The sequence below is a fragment of the Hyla sarda genome, chromosome 10 (assembly GCF_029499605.1).
Source record: "Hyla sarda isolate aHylSar1 chromosome 10, aHylSar1.hap1, whole genome shotgun sequence".
NCBI classification, from domain to species: Eukaryota; Metazoa; Chordata; class Amphibia; order Anura; family Hylidae; genus Hyla; species Hyla sarda.
In genome coordinates, this window is record NC_079198.1 from 16,092,076 (window position 1) to 16,111,836 (window position 19,761).

General features: G+C 46.4%; 2 protein-coding genes across 14 annotated transcripts in view; one reads left to right on the forward strand and one right to left on the reverse strand.

Annotated features, from left to right (window-relative positions):
• Window positions 1-2,214, forward strand: part of LOC130294577 (melanoma-associated antigen E1-like) — a 2,579-nt gene extending 365 nt beyond the window's left edge. Inside the window, exons 1-2 of one of the 2 annotated variants that reach the window (XM_056544610.1) lie at window positions 1-498; window positions 699-2,214. The exon at window positions 1-498 is cut by the window's left edge and continues 365 nt beyond it. In XM_056544610.1, the coding sequence (XP_056400585.1) occupies window positions 1-498; window positions 699-1,252 (1,052 nt within the window). In that variant the 3' untranslated portion in view covers window positions 1,253-2,214. The remainder of the gene's footprint in view (window positions 499-698) is intronic. The other variant, XM_056544611.1, reaches the window with a different exon arrangement.
• The window catches only part of CIC (capicua transcriptional repressor), a 142,547-nt gene that overhangs the window by 41,642 nt on the left and 81,144 nt on the right, over window positions 1-19,761 (reverse strand). The window lies entirely within an intron of this gene.

The window sequence follows — 19,761 nt, forward strand, 5'->3', positions numbered from 1 at the left end:
GCAAATGTCCAGACTGTCACGAGGAGGTCTCTCTGTGCCCCAGGCTGTCACTGCAAGTGGAGGTCTCTCTGTGCCCCAGGCTGTCACTGCAGGTGGAGATCTCTCTGTGCCCTGTCCAGGCTGTCACTGCAGGTGGAGGTCTCTCTGTACCCCAGGCTGTCACTGCAGGTGGAGGTCTCTCTGTGCCCCAGACTGTCACTGCAGGTGGAGGTCTCTCTGTGCCCCAGACTGTCACTGCAGGTGAAGGTCTCTCTGTGCCCCAGACTGTCACTGAAGGTGGAGGTCTCTCTGTGCCCCAGGCTGTCACTGAAGGTGGAGGTCTCTCTGTGCCCCAGACTGTCACTGAAGGTGGAGGTCTCTCTGTGCCCCAGGCTGTCACTGAAGGTGGAGGTCTCTCTGTGCCCCAGGCTGTCACTGAAGGTGGAGGTCTCTCTGTGCCCCAGGCTGTCACTGAAGGTGGAGGTCTCTCTGTGCCCCAGACTGTCACTGAAGGTGGAGGTCTCTCTGTGTCCTGTCCAGGCTGTCACTGAAGGTGGAGGTCTCTCTGTGTCCTGTCCAGGCTGTCACTGAAGGTGGAGGTCTCTCTGTGTCCTGTCCAGGCTGTCACTGCAGGTGGAGATCTCTCTGTGTCCTGTCCAGGCTGTCACTGCAGGTGGAGATCTCTCTGTGTCCTGTCCAGGCTGTCACTGCAGGTAGAGGTCTCTCTGTGCCCCAGGCTGTCACTGAAGGTGGAGATCTCTCTGTGTCCTGTCCAGGCTGTCACTGCAGGTGGAGGTCTCTCTGTGCCCCAGGCTGTCACTGCAGGTGGAGATCTCTCTGTGTCCTGTCCAGGCTGTCACTGCAGGTGGAGATCTCTCTGTGTCCTGTCCAGGCTGTCACTGCAGGTGGAGATCTCTCTGTGCCCCAGGCTGTCACTGCAGGTGGAGATCTCTCTGTGCCCCAGGCTGTCACTGAAGGTGGAGATCTCTCTGTGCCCCAGGCTGTCACTGAAGGTGGAGATCTCTCTGTGTCCTGTCCAGGCTGTCACTGCAGGTGGAAATCTCTGTGTCCTGTCCAGGCTGTCACTGCAGGTAGAGGTCTCTCTGTACCCCAGGCTGTCACTGCAGGTGGAGGTCTCTCTGTACCCCAGGCTGTCACTGCAGGTGGAGGTCTCTCTGTGCCCCAGGCTGTCACTGCAGGTGGAGGTCTCTCTACATGGGTCTCAAAAACACTGCCACTTATCTCCAAGTTACAAATGTGCCTCTCATTTTAGCAAGAATATTGAGTCTAATTTAACTTCAGACTATCACAGCTGATGGAGATGTCTCTCTATCTGCCTGGCAGTCTCAGCTGGAGGGGTTTCCATTCCAGAATGTCTCAGATGCTGGAGAGGTGTCTATATCACACAGGCTGTCAGCTAATTGAGACGTCTTTAGCTGATGGAGAGGTCTCTCTAGTTTCCAAGCTGTCTCAGTTGATGATATCTCAGTTTATGGAGATATTTCTCTGTATCTCCCAGGCTGTCTCAGCTGATGTAGAGGTCTCTATTCTCCAGGCTGATGGAGATGTCTCTATCTTCTAGGGTCTCTAAGCTGATGGAGGTCTTTCCATCTTCTAGGGTCTTTCAATTGACAAGTCTCTCGCAGGCAGTCTCAGTTGATGGAGGTCTCTCTTGTAGGGTCTCAGTTGATGGAGGTCTCTCTTGTAGGGTCTCAGTTGATGGAGGTCTCTCTTGTAGGGTCTCAGTTGATGGAGGTCTCTCGCAGGCAGTGCCAGCTGATGGAGGTCTCTTGGTGTGTAGTGATGGAGGTCTCTCGCAGGCAGTCTCAGCTGATGGAGGTCTCTCGGTGTGTAGTGATGGAGGTCTCCCCTTCCTTCCTCCAGGTGGCCTGTACACCGCTGTCTGTCTTGCGCAGCTCGGATGGAGGATACACACAGGAATCCCCGCTCGTCGGTTTGTTTTTCTCCGGTTCTCCCCTCCCCCTCAGCTCCCGGCTCTGCGGGTGGATGTCCGGCCGGGCCGTGTACCGGGGTGTCAGCTGGTGATCGTCCCGATGTCCCCTTCTCCCTTCCCTCTGGCCTGTAACATTGTATCAGGCACCATTCACTCTCCCCCTCTCTAAGAGCAATAGCAAAGGGGAGGGGGGGCAGGAGGGAAGCCTATAACCCCCCCACGCATGCCCATTTACCGCTCTCCTCTCCCATTGGCTGCCGGGGCCGTGTCATTCACATGCAAATCACTTCTCTCACCCGCTCTGTCTTCTCATTGGCTGGCACAGGAATGTCAGTCATATGCAAATGAGAGACTACGCGCAGCAGGAGCGCCGATTGGTCAGGGCGCGACTCCCCCCCTCTACATTCTCTGGATGGTATGGTAATGAGGTGACGTTTCGGCAATGCTGGGCGGGGATTGGTGGAAGCTGTGGAGGGGCGGGGTCTGGCTGAGGAAAGCGGGTCAGATTGCAGTGCGGAGCCTCCACCATTGGCGTGACACAGCGCAGGGGGCGGAGTCACTGGAGCCAGGGCTGTGGGTGGGGGAGGGGAGCGCACTGTCCTGCTACAACCTTCTACCCGCACCCACCACCTCCGGAGCCTGTACACACTGTGCGTTATCCTTACACCTCATAATAAAACCTTTACTACAGGAAAAAGTCCGCCCCAATACTAGAGCACTGACCACGCCCTAGGGCAGTGGTCCCCAAACTGTGGCCCTCCAGATGTTGCAAAACTACAACTCCCAGCATGCCTGGACAGCCAACGGCTGTCCAGGCATGCTGGGAATTGTAGTTTTGCAACATCTGGAGGGCCACAGTTTGGGGACCACTGCCCTAGGGTGACAACAGTGGGTGCATGCACACCACGTTTTTGCAATACAGTTCCTGTATCAGGTTTTTGATGAAAAACGGATTCCTCAAAACCCCTCTGGCTACATTCACATCTCGTTTTTGCAATACGGTTCCCGTATCAGGTTTTTTGTTAAAAAACGTATGTCTCAAAACCAGACCGAACCGTATACAACCGTGTAAAACCGTATATACCTCTGTACGGTTTGAAAACAGATGTCCGGTTGCATACGGTTTAATAATTTTTTTTTAAAAATTAAAAAAAAAAAATGGATACGGTTTTATGTTTGTCCTTAATTAAATAAAGTTTTTCTTGTTCTATTTGCGGGAAGAACTTTCGGCGTGCACTGCGCATGTGCAAACTGCAAAACCGTATGGGGCAAACCGGATGGAACCGTACGCACATACGGTTCAGTACGGTTCCCATTGACCACCATTAAAAAAAAAAAAAAAAACGTATACGGGTTGTATCCAGTTTTTCACCCGGACATAAAACCGTAGTAGACTACGTTTTTTTGTACGGGTAAAAAAAAATGGATAAAACCGTAAATGATGCAAAATGTACACCACTGGATGCTACGGTTGTCATACGGTTTTCTATGAAATGTCTATACATACGGTTTGCAATACGCTGGATTCTGCGCCAAAATTTTCATCGTCTGAAAAAGACAAAAAAAAAAAACAGAGGCGACTGGCGACGTCAGTGCAAGAATGGCGCGGGCATCGCGAGTCCCCTTTGCCGGCAATGCACTCCGCTCGATATTCCGACAACAGAATAAACATAAAAACGTTCCTAGGCTATGTTCACATGGCGGCAATTCCGTGCCGAATTCTGCAAAAGAAGTAGTCCGCCGGAAATTCCACCATAATTTACTGCCTATTGATTTCAATGGGATTCCGCAGTCCCATTCAGAAAGCGGAAATTCCGCCTTGGGCATTTCGCAGCGGAAGTTCTGTTTCGGAGATTCCGAGTGCGGCCGATGCTGATTGAATCAGTCGGCGCTAGGACCGCGCGGACACTGCAGTCTCCAATAGACTGCAATGTGTTCTGCGAGTATTTACGCCTGAAGAATGAGCAACCCCTTTCTTCAGGCGGAAATTTTCAAGCAGATTTTCCGTTCACAAATTCCGCATCACATATTCCGAAGTGTGAAATTTGTGAACGGAAACCCATTCACTACACTGTACATTTTAGCAAGCGGAATTTCTGCCTGCAATTTCATAGCGGAATTTCAGGCGGAAATTCCGTAGTGTGAACCTAGCCTTAGTATTCCGCCGGAAATTCCGCCATCATTTACTGCCTATTGATTTCAATGGGATTCCGCAGTCCCATTCAGACAGCAGAGATTCCGCGGCGGGCAGTTCTGCTTTCCGAATTGCGTAAAAAAAAATTAGGAGCAGTCTTAAATTTTGCAAAAGTCCAAGGCGGAATCCCATTATAGTCAATAGGGCTTGAATTTGGGCGGAATTAAAGGGGTATTCCAGGAAAAACCTTTTTTTATTATATATATATATATATATATATATATATATATATATATATATATATATATATATACACACACACATACATATATATATATATATATATATATATATATATATCTCAACTGGCTCCAGAAAGTTAAACAGATTTGTAAATTACTTCTATTAAAAAAAATCTTAATCCTTTCAATAATTATCAGCTGCTGAAGTTGAGTTGTTCTTTTCTGTCTGGCAACAGTGCTCTCTGCTGACATCTCTGCTTGTCTCGGGAACTGCACAGAGTAGAAGAGGTTTGCTATGGGGATTTGCTTCTAAACTGGGAACACGTGTCATCAGAGAGAACTTAGACAGAAAAGAACAACTCAACTTCAGCAGCTCATAAGTACTGAAAGGATGAAGATTTTTTAATAGAAGTCATTTACAAATCTGTTTAACTTTCTGGAGCCAGTTGATATATATATATATATATATATATATATATTTAAAAAAAAAATTTTTTTTTCCTGGATAACCCCCTTTAAGTGTTTTGAGAACACAGAAATTCCGCCGCAATTCCGCCAAGTGCGGAGATTCTGCCGTGTGAACATGGCCTTACACGTAGCAACCGGTCAGAGCTTAGCTTCCATATCAAATTGCGCAGACTGGTTGCTACGGGCAACTTCTTTGAGACAGTTTGTTGATAAATCCTGCCCTACTGTGTGAACAGAGCCCAAGATGGTTTTCGTAAAGCTGCCAAATAACGTTAGAAGCCATGGCTCCCATCCACCACTATGTATGTAATGTGACACCGGAGCTGACAATATGCAGGGGGAGGTGGAGGAGGGGGGCGATACTCCTCAGGGTCACACACGGTTATTACTGTACACAGCACTGCGGGTAGGTAGGCGGTCCCTATCAGGGACTGTACCCACTGTCCAATAATCAATCATACTACAACAATAGATACATTGGTATCAATTGAAATATAAATGTTGCTGCCTGAAGCTGAAACTGATACAAATCTACTGGTTTCACAGCTGAGGGTTTGCTACAATTGTAGCCAGTCCAGGCTTCTGTGAGCTAAACCTATTGATACCTCACTGCTACAATGTATCAATAGTATAGTCTCTAGACCAGTGTTTCCCAACCGGGGTGCCTCCAGCTGTTGCACAACGACAACTCCCAGGATGACCGGACAGCCGGGCATGCTGGGAGCTGTCGTTTTGCAACAGCTGGAGGCACCGCGGTTGGGAAACACTGGTCTAGGGAAGTGATCCCCTGTGGGCTTTTCCAGCAGTTGTAAAACTACAACTCCCAGCATGAGGCCTAAGGCTGCGTTCACACTGAGTAAGGCTGGGTCCACACTACGTTTTGTCCCATACGGGAGCGCATACGGCAGGAGGGAGCTAAAACCTCGCGCTCCCGTATGTGACCGTATGCGCTCCCGTATGTCATTCATTTCAATGAGCCGACCGGAGTGAAACGTTCGGTCCGGTCGGCTCATTTTTGCGCCTTATGCGCTTTTACAACCGGACCTAAAACCGTGGTTGACCACAGTTTTAGGTCCGGTTGTAAAAGCGCATACGGCGCAAAAATGAGCCGACCGGACCGAACGTTTCACTCCGGTCGGCTCATTGAAGTGAATGGCATACGGGAGCGCATACGGTCACATACGGGAGCGCGAGCTTTTAGCTCCCTCCTGCCGTATGCGCTCCCGTATGGGACAAAACGTAGACGTGGACCCAGCCTAATTCAATGCTTTGCCATTGACTTCAATGTATTTTCATTCTGCACTGTTCACACTGCGTAAATTCCGTTCCGCGGACCTCCAGATGTTGCAAAACTACAACTCCCAGCATGCCCGGACAGCCGTTGGCTGTCCGGGCATGCTGGTAGTTGTAGTTTTGAAACATCTGGAGGTCCGCAGGTTGAAGACCACTGCGCTAGAAGAAAGAACATGTTCATTCTTCTTGCGGAATACGTGAGCAGAAGTCCTTTTAAGTCAATGGTAAAAAAATAATTCCGCTTTAAATCGTTTTCTGCACGGAATTCGCGTGGAAATTCCGCACGAAAAAAAATAAAAAATAAATAAAAAGGGAAGTTCCAATTGGTGGTTGTAGTCCAGCAAAAAAAAAAAAAACGCAAGTTGAAGTCCATTGAAGTCAATGGTAAAAAAAATTATTCCGCTTGAAATAGATTTCCGCATGGAATTCGTAAGGAAATTCTGCACAAAAAAAAAAAATAAATAAAAAGGGACGTTCCAATTGGTGGTTTGTAGTCCACCAAAAAACAAATTTTTTCATAAATAAATAAAATAAAAATAAAAAATGTATAAAAAAATGTTAAAAAAAAAATTATAATAATAAAGTTTCCTCCTATATTCCGCACGGAAAATCTGTGCGGAATTCCGCATCAATTCCGCACAAATTTTGCGACAAAAAAAAAAAAGTTAATTCCGAAGATTCCTCTCCTATTCCTCAGTGTGAACGTACCCCAAGGAGATTACGCCCACAAATGCAAAAGTGAACGAACATAGAGAATATGCGAATTTCGCGAACGTAGGACGAATAAAAGTCAATATATTCGAGAAATATTGCGAATTCCAATATGGCCCCTGCCGCTCATCACTAATCAATAGGGATCAACAGATTATCGGTTTGGCCGATATCACCAGCCGATAATCACGATTTTGGGCACTATCGGTATTGGCAATTACCTTGCCGATAATCCGATAATGCCCCCCGCATTGCGACCGTAATGTGCGAGTGACGCAACGTCACCGTCAGTGCGCACAGTGACAGCTCAGGAGGACGCCACCGGAGCCAGATGTAGAGTGGACCCCGGGAACAGGTAATTAGAAAACCGGGGATGGGGGAGGCAATGGGGTCGGGGCGGTGCGGTGGGGGGGTGCGACGCGGTGCGGTGGTAGGGGGCGTGGTGCAGAGCGTTGCGGCGGTGGGGGGGGGGGGAGGTCGCGGTGGCGTTGATAGGACTCAGGAGGACCCCCGGACAGGCAGGGGGAGAGAAGCGGGTGGCGGTGGCGGTCTATGGCACCACAAAAGCTGCTGCAGTTCATTGATTAAAACCACCTGCTTTAAATCAATGATCTACAGCGGTGTCGCGGGGCGATAAATAGCCGATAACTTATACCTCCACTGATTATCGGTATCGGCCCTAAAAAAATGATATCGGTCGATTCCTACTAATCAATAACGCGCTCTTAAGTCAATACCGCGGAGCGCGCTGTACGGACGAGCGAAACGCCTTTTTTTTTCATGTCAGCAGAGTGTGAAGGATGCTCGTTCCATCGCAGGTCAGGATGACATTACGGCCCGGCAGAGCTGACAGGATAATTGCGCGGGATGACAAACTAATGGCGCGGTCCAGTATCCAAACCGCCAGATAGTGCGCCTATTTTATTTCCAACTACTTACTGTAGCCCTACCTGCCCCCGCGTCGTTCGGCTTTATAATTCTCCGACATGGTACGGGAGGGAGGCGGGCAAATTCGTATGGGACGAAGGGCACGAGCCAAACGTCATGTTCTCTGTGGCATCTACCAGCCTGAAATCTGTGGGAAGAAAAAAAAATGCTGCACCTATGTGCCGTGTAAGGGGGCCTCCCGCTGAATACGCTGGGCCGCGTGCCTGGAAAGCTGACAAATGAGCAGAAATGGGAATAAAAGGAGGGGGGGGGGGGGGGGGTAATGAAAGAGTTTGGGTGGAATTTACTAACATTTGTATCTGCCTAAATGAAACTACAACTCTCAGCATGTCTGCAGCCATGATGGCGCTCAGGGAGTTATCGTTTATCAATAGCTGGTGCCCGTTACGTTACGACTACCTGACTAATATTGTGTATGTCCTCCAGCTCTGACCCATCCAGACATGGCCCCCACAAGATCTCTGAGGGTGTCCTGTGATATCAGTAGTCAGTGGTCTAAAATATGCGGACCTCCAGATGTTGCAAAACTACAACCCCCAGCATGCCCGGACAGCCAACAACCAACTGTGGACCTCCAGATGCTGCAAAACTACAATCCCCAGTATGCCCGGACAGCCAAAGACCAACTGCAGACCTCCAGATGTTGCAAAACTACAACTCCCAGCATGCCCGGACAGCCAACAACCAACTGTGGACCTTCAGATGTTGCACAACTACAACTCCCAGCATGGCCGGACAGCCAGCAACCAACTGTGGACCTCCAGATGCTGCAAAACTACAATCCCCAGTATGCCCGGACAGCCAACGACCAACTGTGGACCTCCAGATGCTGCAAAACTACAATCCCCAGTATGCCCGGACAGCCAACAACCAACTGTGGACCTCCAGATGTTGCAAAACTACAACTCCCAGCATGCCCGGACAGCCAACAACCAACTGTGGACCTTCAGATGTTGCACAACTACAACTCCCAGCATGGCCGGACAGCCAGCAACCAACTGTGGACCTCCAGATGCTGCAAAACTACAACTCCCAGCATGGCCGGACAGCCAACGACCAACTGTGGACCTCCAAATGTTGAAAAACTACAACTCCCAGCATGGCCGGACAGCCTTTAACATGGGCTACCATACTGGAGGTTGTCTGAGCATGCTGGGAATTGTAGTTTTGCAACAGCTGGAGGCACCTTGGATAGGAACTGGCTCGGACTGGCTGCATCCTCCTTTATGGGTGTTTCCCAACAAGTGTGCCTCCAGCTGTTACAACACTACAAAAGCCAGCACGCCTTGAGAGCCGGAGAAAAATGCTTAACCCAGCGTTTCCCAGCTGTCGAAACAGCTGGAACAGCTGAAGGCACCCTGGTTGGGAAACACTTGCTTAATCACCCACATGTTACTGTGTTACGTTTCGGCGGCACACAGATGGTGCGGCGGCACTTCAATGACACCATCTGCAAACCGCCCGTACTCCGAAAATTTTTACATAATCACAATTAAGAATAAAGCGCTAAAGAATTGACATTCTCCATTCTATGCGATTTTCAAAATGCCAAAAATAGGGATTTTTTCTTTATTTTTTTTAAGGCAGTACAGGTCCCCTTTAAATGCTCCTCCCACACATCGTGTTCCCACGGTGACCAGGGCTGGATGTGATTGGCTGGCCCGAGCTCCCGCAGTTGTACTATCTGTGTAATTGTTTATTTGTGCTGCTGAGGCCGTGAGTCACCCAGATGAGGCACGGCCAGGGACGCACGAGAAAAACACACGAGGTAAAGAGAGCGCAACGTGCGCCAAGAGACAGCCGATCAATACAATGCTGGGATCAGACCCTAGATTATTGGGGGGACGTTACGGTTACAGTGATGTCCTTAAAGGGGTACTCCGGTGGAAAACATATATATATATTTTTTTTAATCAACTGGTGCCAGAAAGTTAAACATATTTGTAAATTACTTCTATTAAAAAATCTTAATCCTTCCTGTACTTATTAGCTGCTGACTACTACAGAGGAAATTCTTTTCTTTTTGGAACACAGAGCTCTCTGCCGACATCACGAGCACAGTGCTCTCTGCTGACACCTCTGTCCATTTTAAGAACTGTCCAGAGTAGGAGAAAATCCCCATAGCAAAATATGCTGCTCTGGACAGTTCCTAAAATAGACAGAGATGTCAGCAGAGAGCACTGTGCTCGTGATGTCAGCGGAGAGCTCTGTGTTCCAAAAAGAAAATAATTTCCTCTGTAGTATTCAGCAGCTAATAAGTACTGGAAGGATTACGATTTTTTTTAATAGAAGTCATTTACAAATCTGTTTAACTTTCTGGCACCAGTTGATTTAAAAAAAAAAAAAAAAAAAAATGTTTTCCACCGGAGTACCCCTTTAAAGGGGTTCTCAGATTGTATGTAATGAGATGTCATACTAGACACATGACCTCGGTAGCCAATCATTGGCTTCAACTATGACCCCAAGAGTCAATCACTGGCAGAAACTAATGTTGTGCTAAACAGGTGACCTCAGTAGCCAATCAGTGGCTGCAACTATGACATGTTGTACTGAACATGTGACATCAACAGCCGGTCAGTGGCAGCAAAAAATGACATTTCATGTGGACACATGACCTCGGTAGCCAATCGCTGGCTGCAACTATGAAATGTCCTGGTCAAGTGACCTCAATAGCCAATCACAAGTTGCAACTATGCCATGCCATACTGGACACATGACCTTGGTAGCCAATCAGTGGCTGCAACTATGACAGGTCATACTGGACATGTGACCTTGACAGTTAATCACTGGCCGTAACTATAAAATGTCCTGGACATGTGACCTCAGTAGCCAGTCACAAGTTGCAACTATGCCATGCCATATTGGACACATGACCTCGGTAGCCAATCAGTGGCTGCAACTATGACACGTTGTACTGGACATGTGACCTCGACAGCAAATCACTGGCTGCAACAATGACACGTTATTCTAAACATGTGACCCCAGTAGCCAATCACTGGCTGCAACCATAACACGTTGTGCTGGACATGTAACCTCGACAATCAATCACTGGCTGCAACAATGACATGTTATACTGGACATGTGACCTCAATGTGACCAGCAAAAAACACATTTCATGTGGACACATGACCTCGGTAGCCAATCACTGGCTGCAACTACAACATGTCATACTGGACATGTGACCTTGACAGTCAATCGCTGGCTACTAAAACAATGAAATGAGATACTGAACATGTGACCTCAATAGCCAGTCGGTGGCTGCAAAAAATGACATTTCATGCTGGACACATGACCTCTGTAGCCAATCACATGTATTGAATATGTGATTTCTATAGCCAATCAGTGACTGAACACATGACCTCAATAGTCAATCACTGGCTGCACTGACAACTTATACTCATCACATAACCTTAAAGGGGTTATCCAGGAAAATACTTTTTTATATATCAACTGGCTCCATAAAGTTAAACAGATTTCTAAATTACTTATATTAAAAAATCTTTATCCTTCCAATAATTATCAGCTTCTGAAGTTGAGTTGTTCTTTTCTGTCTGGCAACAGTGCTCTCTGCTGACATCTCTGATTGTCTCGGGAACTGCACGGAGTAGGAGAGGGTTGCTATGGGGATTTGCTTCTATTCTGGACAGTTCCCAAGACAGGTGTCACCAGAGAGCACTTAGACAAAAAAAAGAAAAACGACTCAACTTCAGCAGCTAATAAGTACTGAAAGGATTAAGATTTTTTTAATAGAAGTAATTTACAAATCTGTTTAACTTTATGGAGCCAGTTGATATATATATATATATATATATACACACACACAAGAAAAAAGAAAGATAGCCGGCACAACAGCCTAATACACGGGTGCACACTGCCATGGCATCAGAGTATACAAAAAAAGAGGATTGCAGCAGCACACATTGGTCAAAAAATTGAGGCTCTTAGCGCACTCTTTGATCAAAACGTGTCCCCCATCCACCACGGGGAGGTGGCCTCATTTAGGATGGGAACCTAGCACAAATTCTGAGCCTAACACTCAACTATCCACTCACCTCTGCTGGGCTGTGTGCTGCTGCAATCCTCTTTTTTCTTATACTCTGATGCCATGGCAGTGTGCACCCGTGTATTAGGCTGTTGTGCTGGCTATCTTTCTTTTTTCTTGTGTGTACAATTCAGGGGGTAATGGCACCCTCTTTAGCTGTGCACCCCTCCCCCTTTCTCACAGGTGGAGTTTTAAATGGATCCAGCATGTCACCCAGTCAGAGGCTATATGCCCAGCAGAGGTGAGTGGATAGTTGAGTGTTAGGCTCAGAATTTGTGCTAGGTTCCCATCCTAAATGAGGCCACCTCCCCGTGGTGGATGGGGGACACGTTTTGATCAAAAAGTGCGCTAAGAGCCTCAATTTTTTTGACCAATGTGTGCTGCTGCAATCCTCTTTTTTTGTATATAATTTTTTCCTGGATAACCCCTTTAAGCAGCCAATCAAAAGCTACAATAACATTGTGTTGAATTTAAAGGGGTACTTCGGTGGAAAACTTTCTATCTTAAATGAACTGGTGCCAGAAAGTTAAACAGATTTGTTAATGACTTCTAATAAAAAAATCTTTACCCTTCCAGTACTTATGAGCAGCTGTATGCTACAGAGGAAATTCTATTATTTTTTTATTTCTTTTCTGTCTTGTCAACAGTGCTCTCTGCTGACACCACTGTCCTTGTCAGGAACTGTCCAGAGCAGCATAGGTTTGCTAGGGGGATTTTCTCCTGCTCTGGACACTTCCTGATACGGGCATCAGGTGTCAGCAAAGAGCACTGTGGACAAGACAAAAAAGAAATAAAAAAAAAAAAGAATTTCCTCGGTAGAATACAGCTGCTAATAAGTACTGGAAGGGTAAAGATTTTTTAATAAAAGTAATTTACAAATCTGTTTAACTTTCTGGCACCAGTTGATTTAAAAATAAAAAAAGTTTTCCACCGGAGTACCCCCTTTAACACGTGACCTCAGCAGCCAATAAGAGATTGGCTGCAAAGGCCACATGTAGAATATGGCGCACTATCGCGGCAACCTTATAAACTACTGTAGGGGACAAAGGCACCATGGGTAGTAGATTAAAAAAAAAAAAACATTAAATTCCTCAGCATTCACAAGATCTCTGCTTGCAGTCAGAGAACGTGAGGACATGAATGTTACTGAGAATATAGCAGTGTCCATATGGGTGCATCACGTGCCGTAACCCGCTGCCGTCACTTACTGACCCTCCTGATGGGGTCCGGGGTGACTACAAGACGTTCACCGCTCTCATTATTTATACATGGCGTGAATCACTCTGCACAGTCATTTCCTGCTTTCCCAAATGAACAATCACTATAAAAGTATAAAACAGAAAGAAACAAAAAAATAATCTGCCGCAGACAGGCAAGGCCCAATAGGCTTAAAGGGGTACTCCGGTGGACTGAACTGGTGAACTGGTGCCAGAAAGTTAAACAGATTTGTAAATTACTTCTATTTAAAAATCTTTACCCTTCCAGTACATTTTAGCAGCTGTATATGCTACAGAGGAAATGCTTTTTTTTTTTAACTTCTTTTTTGTCTGACCACAGTGCTCTCTGCTGACACCTCTGTCCGTGTCAGGAACTGTCCAGTGCAGAATAGGTTTGCTATGGGGATTTTCTCCTGCTCTGGACAGTTCCTGATACGGACAGGTGTCAGCAGAGAGCACCGTGGACAAGACAAAAAAGAAAAAAAAAATTTCCTCTGTAGCGTACAGCTGCTAAAAAGTACTGGAAGGGTAAAGATTTTTTAATAGAAGTCATTTACAAATCTGTTTAACTTTCTGGCACCAGTTGATTTAAAAAAAATAAAAATAAATAAATAAATTCCACCGGAGTACCCCTTTTAATAAAATGTGCATTATTTTAGATAAAAGGTAAAGATAAGTGGTTACAAGAACCGCTTATCCCGGGGAAAAACAGGACAGGACTTTATGTAATCCAACCAGCTCTGCTATGCCATGTACAGTGTTCCCAAAACAGGGTGTCTCCAGCTGTTGCAAAACTACAACTCCCAGCATGCCTGGACAGCCTCCGGCTGTCCAGGCATGCTGGGAGTTGTAGTTTTGCAACAGCTGGAGGCACACTGGTTAGGAAACAGTGTCCCCGGGTGTGTTGCTGGACCGTCCATCCTGCAGCAGAGGCCGCCACAGATCACGGTTATTGAGTGCAGAGGAGCCGTGTACAAGGGCGTCACTAGTCAAACGCGCCAATCTGGGCCTACCGGAACACAATGAGTGACATAGGCCAGATGAGAATGCAATGGCACCCTGGGGGATCCAAGAGAGAGGGGATGAAATGGTGCAGGGTAGGATCAAGGGCATTATGATGTGGCACAGGGGTTAATAAAAGGGGGGGGGGGTTGAAATGGCATGTGGGGGGGATCAAGGGGCAGAATAATGTGACACTGGGAGGTTTATGGGGGAGAAGAATGAAGTGGCACAGGGTGTGATGATGGGGGGGGGGGGAGATGAACTGGCACCGGGGGTATTAAGTAGGGCATGAAATGGCACAGGAGGGTAGCAGACACATTTCTAATGCTCATACTGGTATCACGTTGTGCGGCGTAGGACGTCACAAAACTATGCATGTTTTGCAACAGCTGGAGGTCCACAGTTTAGAGACCACTGGTGTAGGGCCAAAGGGGGCAGAGCATGCACACAAAGAATCCTAACGTCATGCTCCACCCCATCACCTCTACCTGATTCTTCACTCCCCTACGCTCTCTTGGTTTAGATTAAAGGGGCACTCCAGCCTAAAACATTCATCACCAATCCAAGCGCTGCTGACTTTCCGACCCTCCTCTTTCCAAAATATGTGATTAAAAAAATTCTAAATCATGGGAAAAGCCAAGCACTGAGTTGGAAACCGTCATCAAGCAGGCGGCAGATAGTTCTTATTATTAGGGATGCACCGAAATGTCGGACGCCGAAAATTATTGGCCAAAAAGGTCCCTTTCGGCATTTTGGGGTGAGGGAATTTTCCAGACACCTTTTGTGAGGCTTTTCTTCATGGGATCGAAGGTTAAAGGGGTACTCCAAAGGATTGGGGATAAGATGTCTGATTGCAGGGGTCCCCCCCGTGATTTCCCTGCTGCATCCGGCATTTGTTTCACAGCCGCACACCGCTTGTAATGTCACGGCCACGCCCCCTCAATGCAAGTCTATGGGAGGGGGCGTGACAGACATCACGCCCCCTCCCATAGACTTGCATTGAGGGGGCGTGGCCGGTACGTCATGAGCCTCCACCCTGCATCGCCAGTCATCCAGCACAGAACATCGCGGGGATCCCCAGCGCCGAGACCCCCGCAAACAGACATCTTATCCCCTATCCTTTGGATAGGGGAGAAGATGTCTAGGGGCTGAGTACCCCTTTACGGGGATCTCCGGTGGAAAAAAAACATTTTTTTAAATCAACTGGTGCCAGAAAGTTAAACAGATTTGTAAATTACTTCTATTAATAAAAAAAAAAAAAAATCTTAATCCTACCAGTGCTTATTAGCTGCTGAACTCTACAGAGGAAATTCTTTTCTTTTTGGAACACAGAGCTCTCTGCTGACATCATGACCACAGTGCTCTCTGCTGACATCTCTGTCCATTTTAAAAACTGTCCAGAGTAAGAGAAAATCCCCATAGAAAACATATGCTGCTCTGGACAGTTCCTAAACTGGACTGAGATGTCAGCAGAGAGCACTGTGGTCATGATGTCAGCAGAGAGCACTGTGGTCATGATGTCAGCAGAGAGCTCTGCGTTCCAAAAAGAATAGAATTTCCTCTGTAGTATTCAGCAGCTAATAAGTACTGGAAGGATTAAGATTTTTTTTTAAATAGAATAGAATAATTTACAAATCTGTTTAACCTTCTGGCACCAATTGATTTAATAAAAAAGGCTTTCAAACGGAGTACCCCTTTAAGGTATAAAAAGACCCAACTTCTTGTTTTGTAATGGCTGGACGGTGAGCTTTTTTTGTTTGTTCAGTTTGCACCCTTGGGTGCTGGTTCCTAGGTTCTTACCATTTGTCGGCCCGTTTCCTGTGTTATCCCACTGATTTATAGATAATGCATTTTGCAGTATGTACCTGATGTGTAGGTTTCTTCTGATATAACTGCATTTTGCTTTGCTATCTACAAATCGCTATTTTCTCTCACTTTGTATGGCCGAGAGTTTTTTTTAACTTTTCAATAAAACTAATAAAAATAAATAAATAAATAAATAAATAAATAAAAATAAAAAAAAGATTTGACTTTGTCTGCTGCCATATACAGTAGATCCCGGACATCACAAATCACCATCGACAGCTAATTTGTTAATTGATCAATAAGATCCACAAGGTAAGAACTGATTTATCAAAACCTGTCCAGAGTAAGAGCTGCTGAGTTGCCCATAGCAACCAATCAGATCGCTTCACAGAGACCTGTGAAAAATGAAAGTAGCGATCTGATTGGTTGCTATGGGCAACTCAGCAACTTTCCCTCTGCACAGGTTTTGATAAATCTCCCCCTGAATCCTCACCAGCCCTGTCAGTAAACACAGGCTTAGGCCGGGTTCACACCACGTTTTTGCAGTACAGTTCCCGTATACATTTTCAATGTGAAAACCGTACGGAACCGTATTGAAAACCGTACGCATTGACTCTCCGTTAAAAACCGTATGCCAAAAGATGCATCAGGTTGTGTCCGTTTTGCATCCTGTACGGTTTTGTCATTTTTTTTCCCCCCGTACCCAAAACCGTAGTCTACCACGGTTTTTCGTCCGGGTGAAAAACCGTATTGAAATGTATACCTTTTTTTTTTTTATTTTTTAACATGGGAGTCAATGGGAACCGTACAGAACCGTATGTGCGTACGGTTCCCTCCGGTTTTCACCATACGGTTTCTTGTTGGAATTTCAATCAAACAAGTGAAACTTTATTCATAATGGAGTGAAAAGTTATAAACGCATATGGGGGGAGATTTATCAAAACCTGTGCGGAGGAAGAGTGGTGCAGTTGCCCATAGCAACCAATCAGATCGCTTCACAGAGACCTGTGAAAAATGAAAGTAGCGATCTGATTGGTTGCTATGGGCAACTCAGCAACTTTCCCTCTGCACAGGTTTTGATAAATCTCCCCCTGAATCCTCACCAGCCCTGTCAGTAAACACAGGCTTAGGCCGGGTTCACACCACGTTTTTGCAGTACAGTTCCCGTATACATTTTCAATGTGAAAACCGTACGGAACCGTATTGAAAACCGTACGCATTGACTCTCCGTTAAAAACCGTATGCCAAAAGATGCATCAGGTTGTGTCCGTTTTGCATCCTGTACGGTTTTGTCATTTTTTTTCCCCCCGTACCCAAAACCGTAGTCTACCACGGTTTTTCGTCCGGGTGAAAAACCGTATTGAAATGTATACCTTTTTTTTTTTTTTTTTTTAACATGGGAGTCAATGGGAACCGTACAGAACCGTATGTGCGTATGGTTCCCTCCGGTTTTCACCATACGGTTTCTTGTTGGAATTTCAATCAAACAAGTGAAACTTTATTCATAATGGAGTGAAAAGTTATAAACGCATATGGGGGGAGATTTATCAAAACCTGTGCGGAGGAAGAGTGGTGCAGTTGCCCATAGCAACCAATCAGATCGCTTCTTTCATTTTCCACAGGCCTCTAAAGAGGCCTGTGGAAAATGAAAGAAGCGATCTGATTGGTTGCTATGGGCAAATGCACCACTCTTCCTCTGCACAGGTTTTGATAAATCTCCCCAATGGTTTTTTTCTTAAAAAAACGGATGCAACCGGACATCATTTTTCAAACCGTATACCGATTAAAATTTGTAAACACGTTTTGATACAGTTTAGTTCGGTTTTGAGGAATCTGTTTTTTTTAATCAAAAACCTGATACGGGAACTGTACTGCAAAAACGTGGTGTGATCCCGGCCTTATAACAATTCTTGACTTTGTTTGATCATGAAGTTGAAGCTTATCGACTCCACGTCCTCCGGATTATGTATCTGGAGAGATGGAATATCTTGGCCTCCTCCATGACGACCTCTTCTACTGTATGAACGGACTCTCTTGTCCCAGGGAGTCGCACAATCTTACTGATAAGTCGCTCTGCCAAGCCACAAAAAGCCAATCCTACAACCTCATTGCCTTTCACCATCCCAAGGTTAACCCCTCGTTCCGTGTCCGCAGGTAATAGATGCCATTAACGGCTAACTGATAAATGCTAATGTCAGCTTTCGGGGCACGGAGGACCTTTTGGACGGACCCACTTAGAAATGTCAGCGGAGGTTTTATGGTTCTCCGTGTAACGTATGACCTTTGATGTCAAGTGAGTTTTTTTTTAAGGGGCGCAAGTACTTTCTACTGCAGTGTTTCCCAACCAGGGTGTCTCCAGCTGTTGCAAAACTACAACTCCCAGCATGCCCAGACAGCCTTCGGCCTTTCTACTGCAGTGTTTCCGAACCAGGGTGCCTCCAGCTGTTGCAAAACTACAACTCCCAGCATGCCCAGACAGCCTTTGGCCTTTCTACTGCAGTGTTTCCCAACCAGGGTGTCTCCAGCTGTTGCAAAACTACAACTCCCAGCATGCCCAGACAGCCTTCGGCCTTTCTACTGCAGTGTTTCCGAACCAGGGTGCCTCCAGCTGTTGCAAAACTACAACTCCCAGCATGCCCAGACAGCCTTTGGCCTTTCTACTGCAGTGTTTCCCAACCAGGGTGTCTCCAGCTGTTGCAAAACTACAACTCCCAGTATGCCCGGAAAGCCTTCGGCCTATCAACTGCAGTGTTTCACAACCAGGGTGTCTCCAGCTGTTGCAAAATGACAACTCCCAACAGCTGGAGACACCCTGGTTGGGAAACACTGCAGTAGAAAGGCCGAAGGCTGTCCGGGCATGCTGGGAGTTGTAGTTTTGCAACAGCTGGAGACACCCTGGTTGGGAAACACTGCAGTAGAAAGGCCAAAGGATGCCCGGGCATGCTGGGAGTTGTAGTTTTGCAACTGCTGGAGACACCCTGGTTGGGAAACACTGCAGTATAAAGGCCGAAGGCTGTCCGGGCATGCTGGGAGTTGTAGTTCTGCAACACCTGGAGGCACCCTGGTTGGGAAACACTGTTCTACCTTATCGGATAAAACTCAACCTAATCTTAAAGGGAAAGTCTAAACAAAATCAAAAAAGGTTCCAATTGTTTTGCTTTGCTACAAAACGGAAGACACCATTATTGTCTCCAACCTGTGGCTGTTGGGAGATCTAGAGCTATATAAAGGGAAACTCCAACTTTGCTACTCTTTAAAGGGGTACTCAGGTGGAAAACTATTTTAAAACCAACTGGTGCCGGAAATTTAAACAGATTTGTAAATTACTTCTATTATAAAATCTTAATCCTTCCAGTACTTTTCAGCTACTGTTTACTCAAAGTTCTTTTCTTTTTTAATTTATTTTCTGTCGGTCCACCGTGCTCACTGCTGACACCTCTGTCCATGTCAGGAACTGTCCAGAGTAGGAGCCTATTCCCATTGCAAACCTCTTCTCATCTGGACAGTTCCTGACATGGACAGAGGCACGGTGGACCGACAGAAAAGAACTTCCTGGTCAGACTGGAAAGAAATTAAAAAAGAAAAGAACTTCCTGTGGAGCATACAGCAGCTGATAAAAAGAAAAACTTAATCCTTCCAGTACTTATCAGCTGCTGTATGATTTCTTAAATAGAAGTCATTTACAAATATGTTTAAAGGGGTAGTCCAGTGGTGAAAAACATATCCCCTATCCTAAGGATAGGGGATAAGTTTCAGATCGCGGGGGGTCAGACCGCTTGAGGGGGCGTGTACAAGGGGGCGTGTACAAGGTACGGTATGCAATACAGTACCGGGACACCACACTTACATATCTGGTACCCGGATCTATCTTTCTTTGGAAGGTTTTCCCAATCACAGTCCGGTCACTTTTACAGCGCACACGGGAGAGTGACAGGAGTTCCCCTGGAGATTTCCCCAAAGTTTTC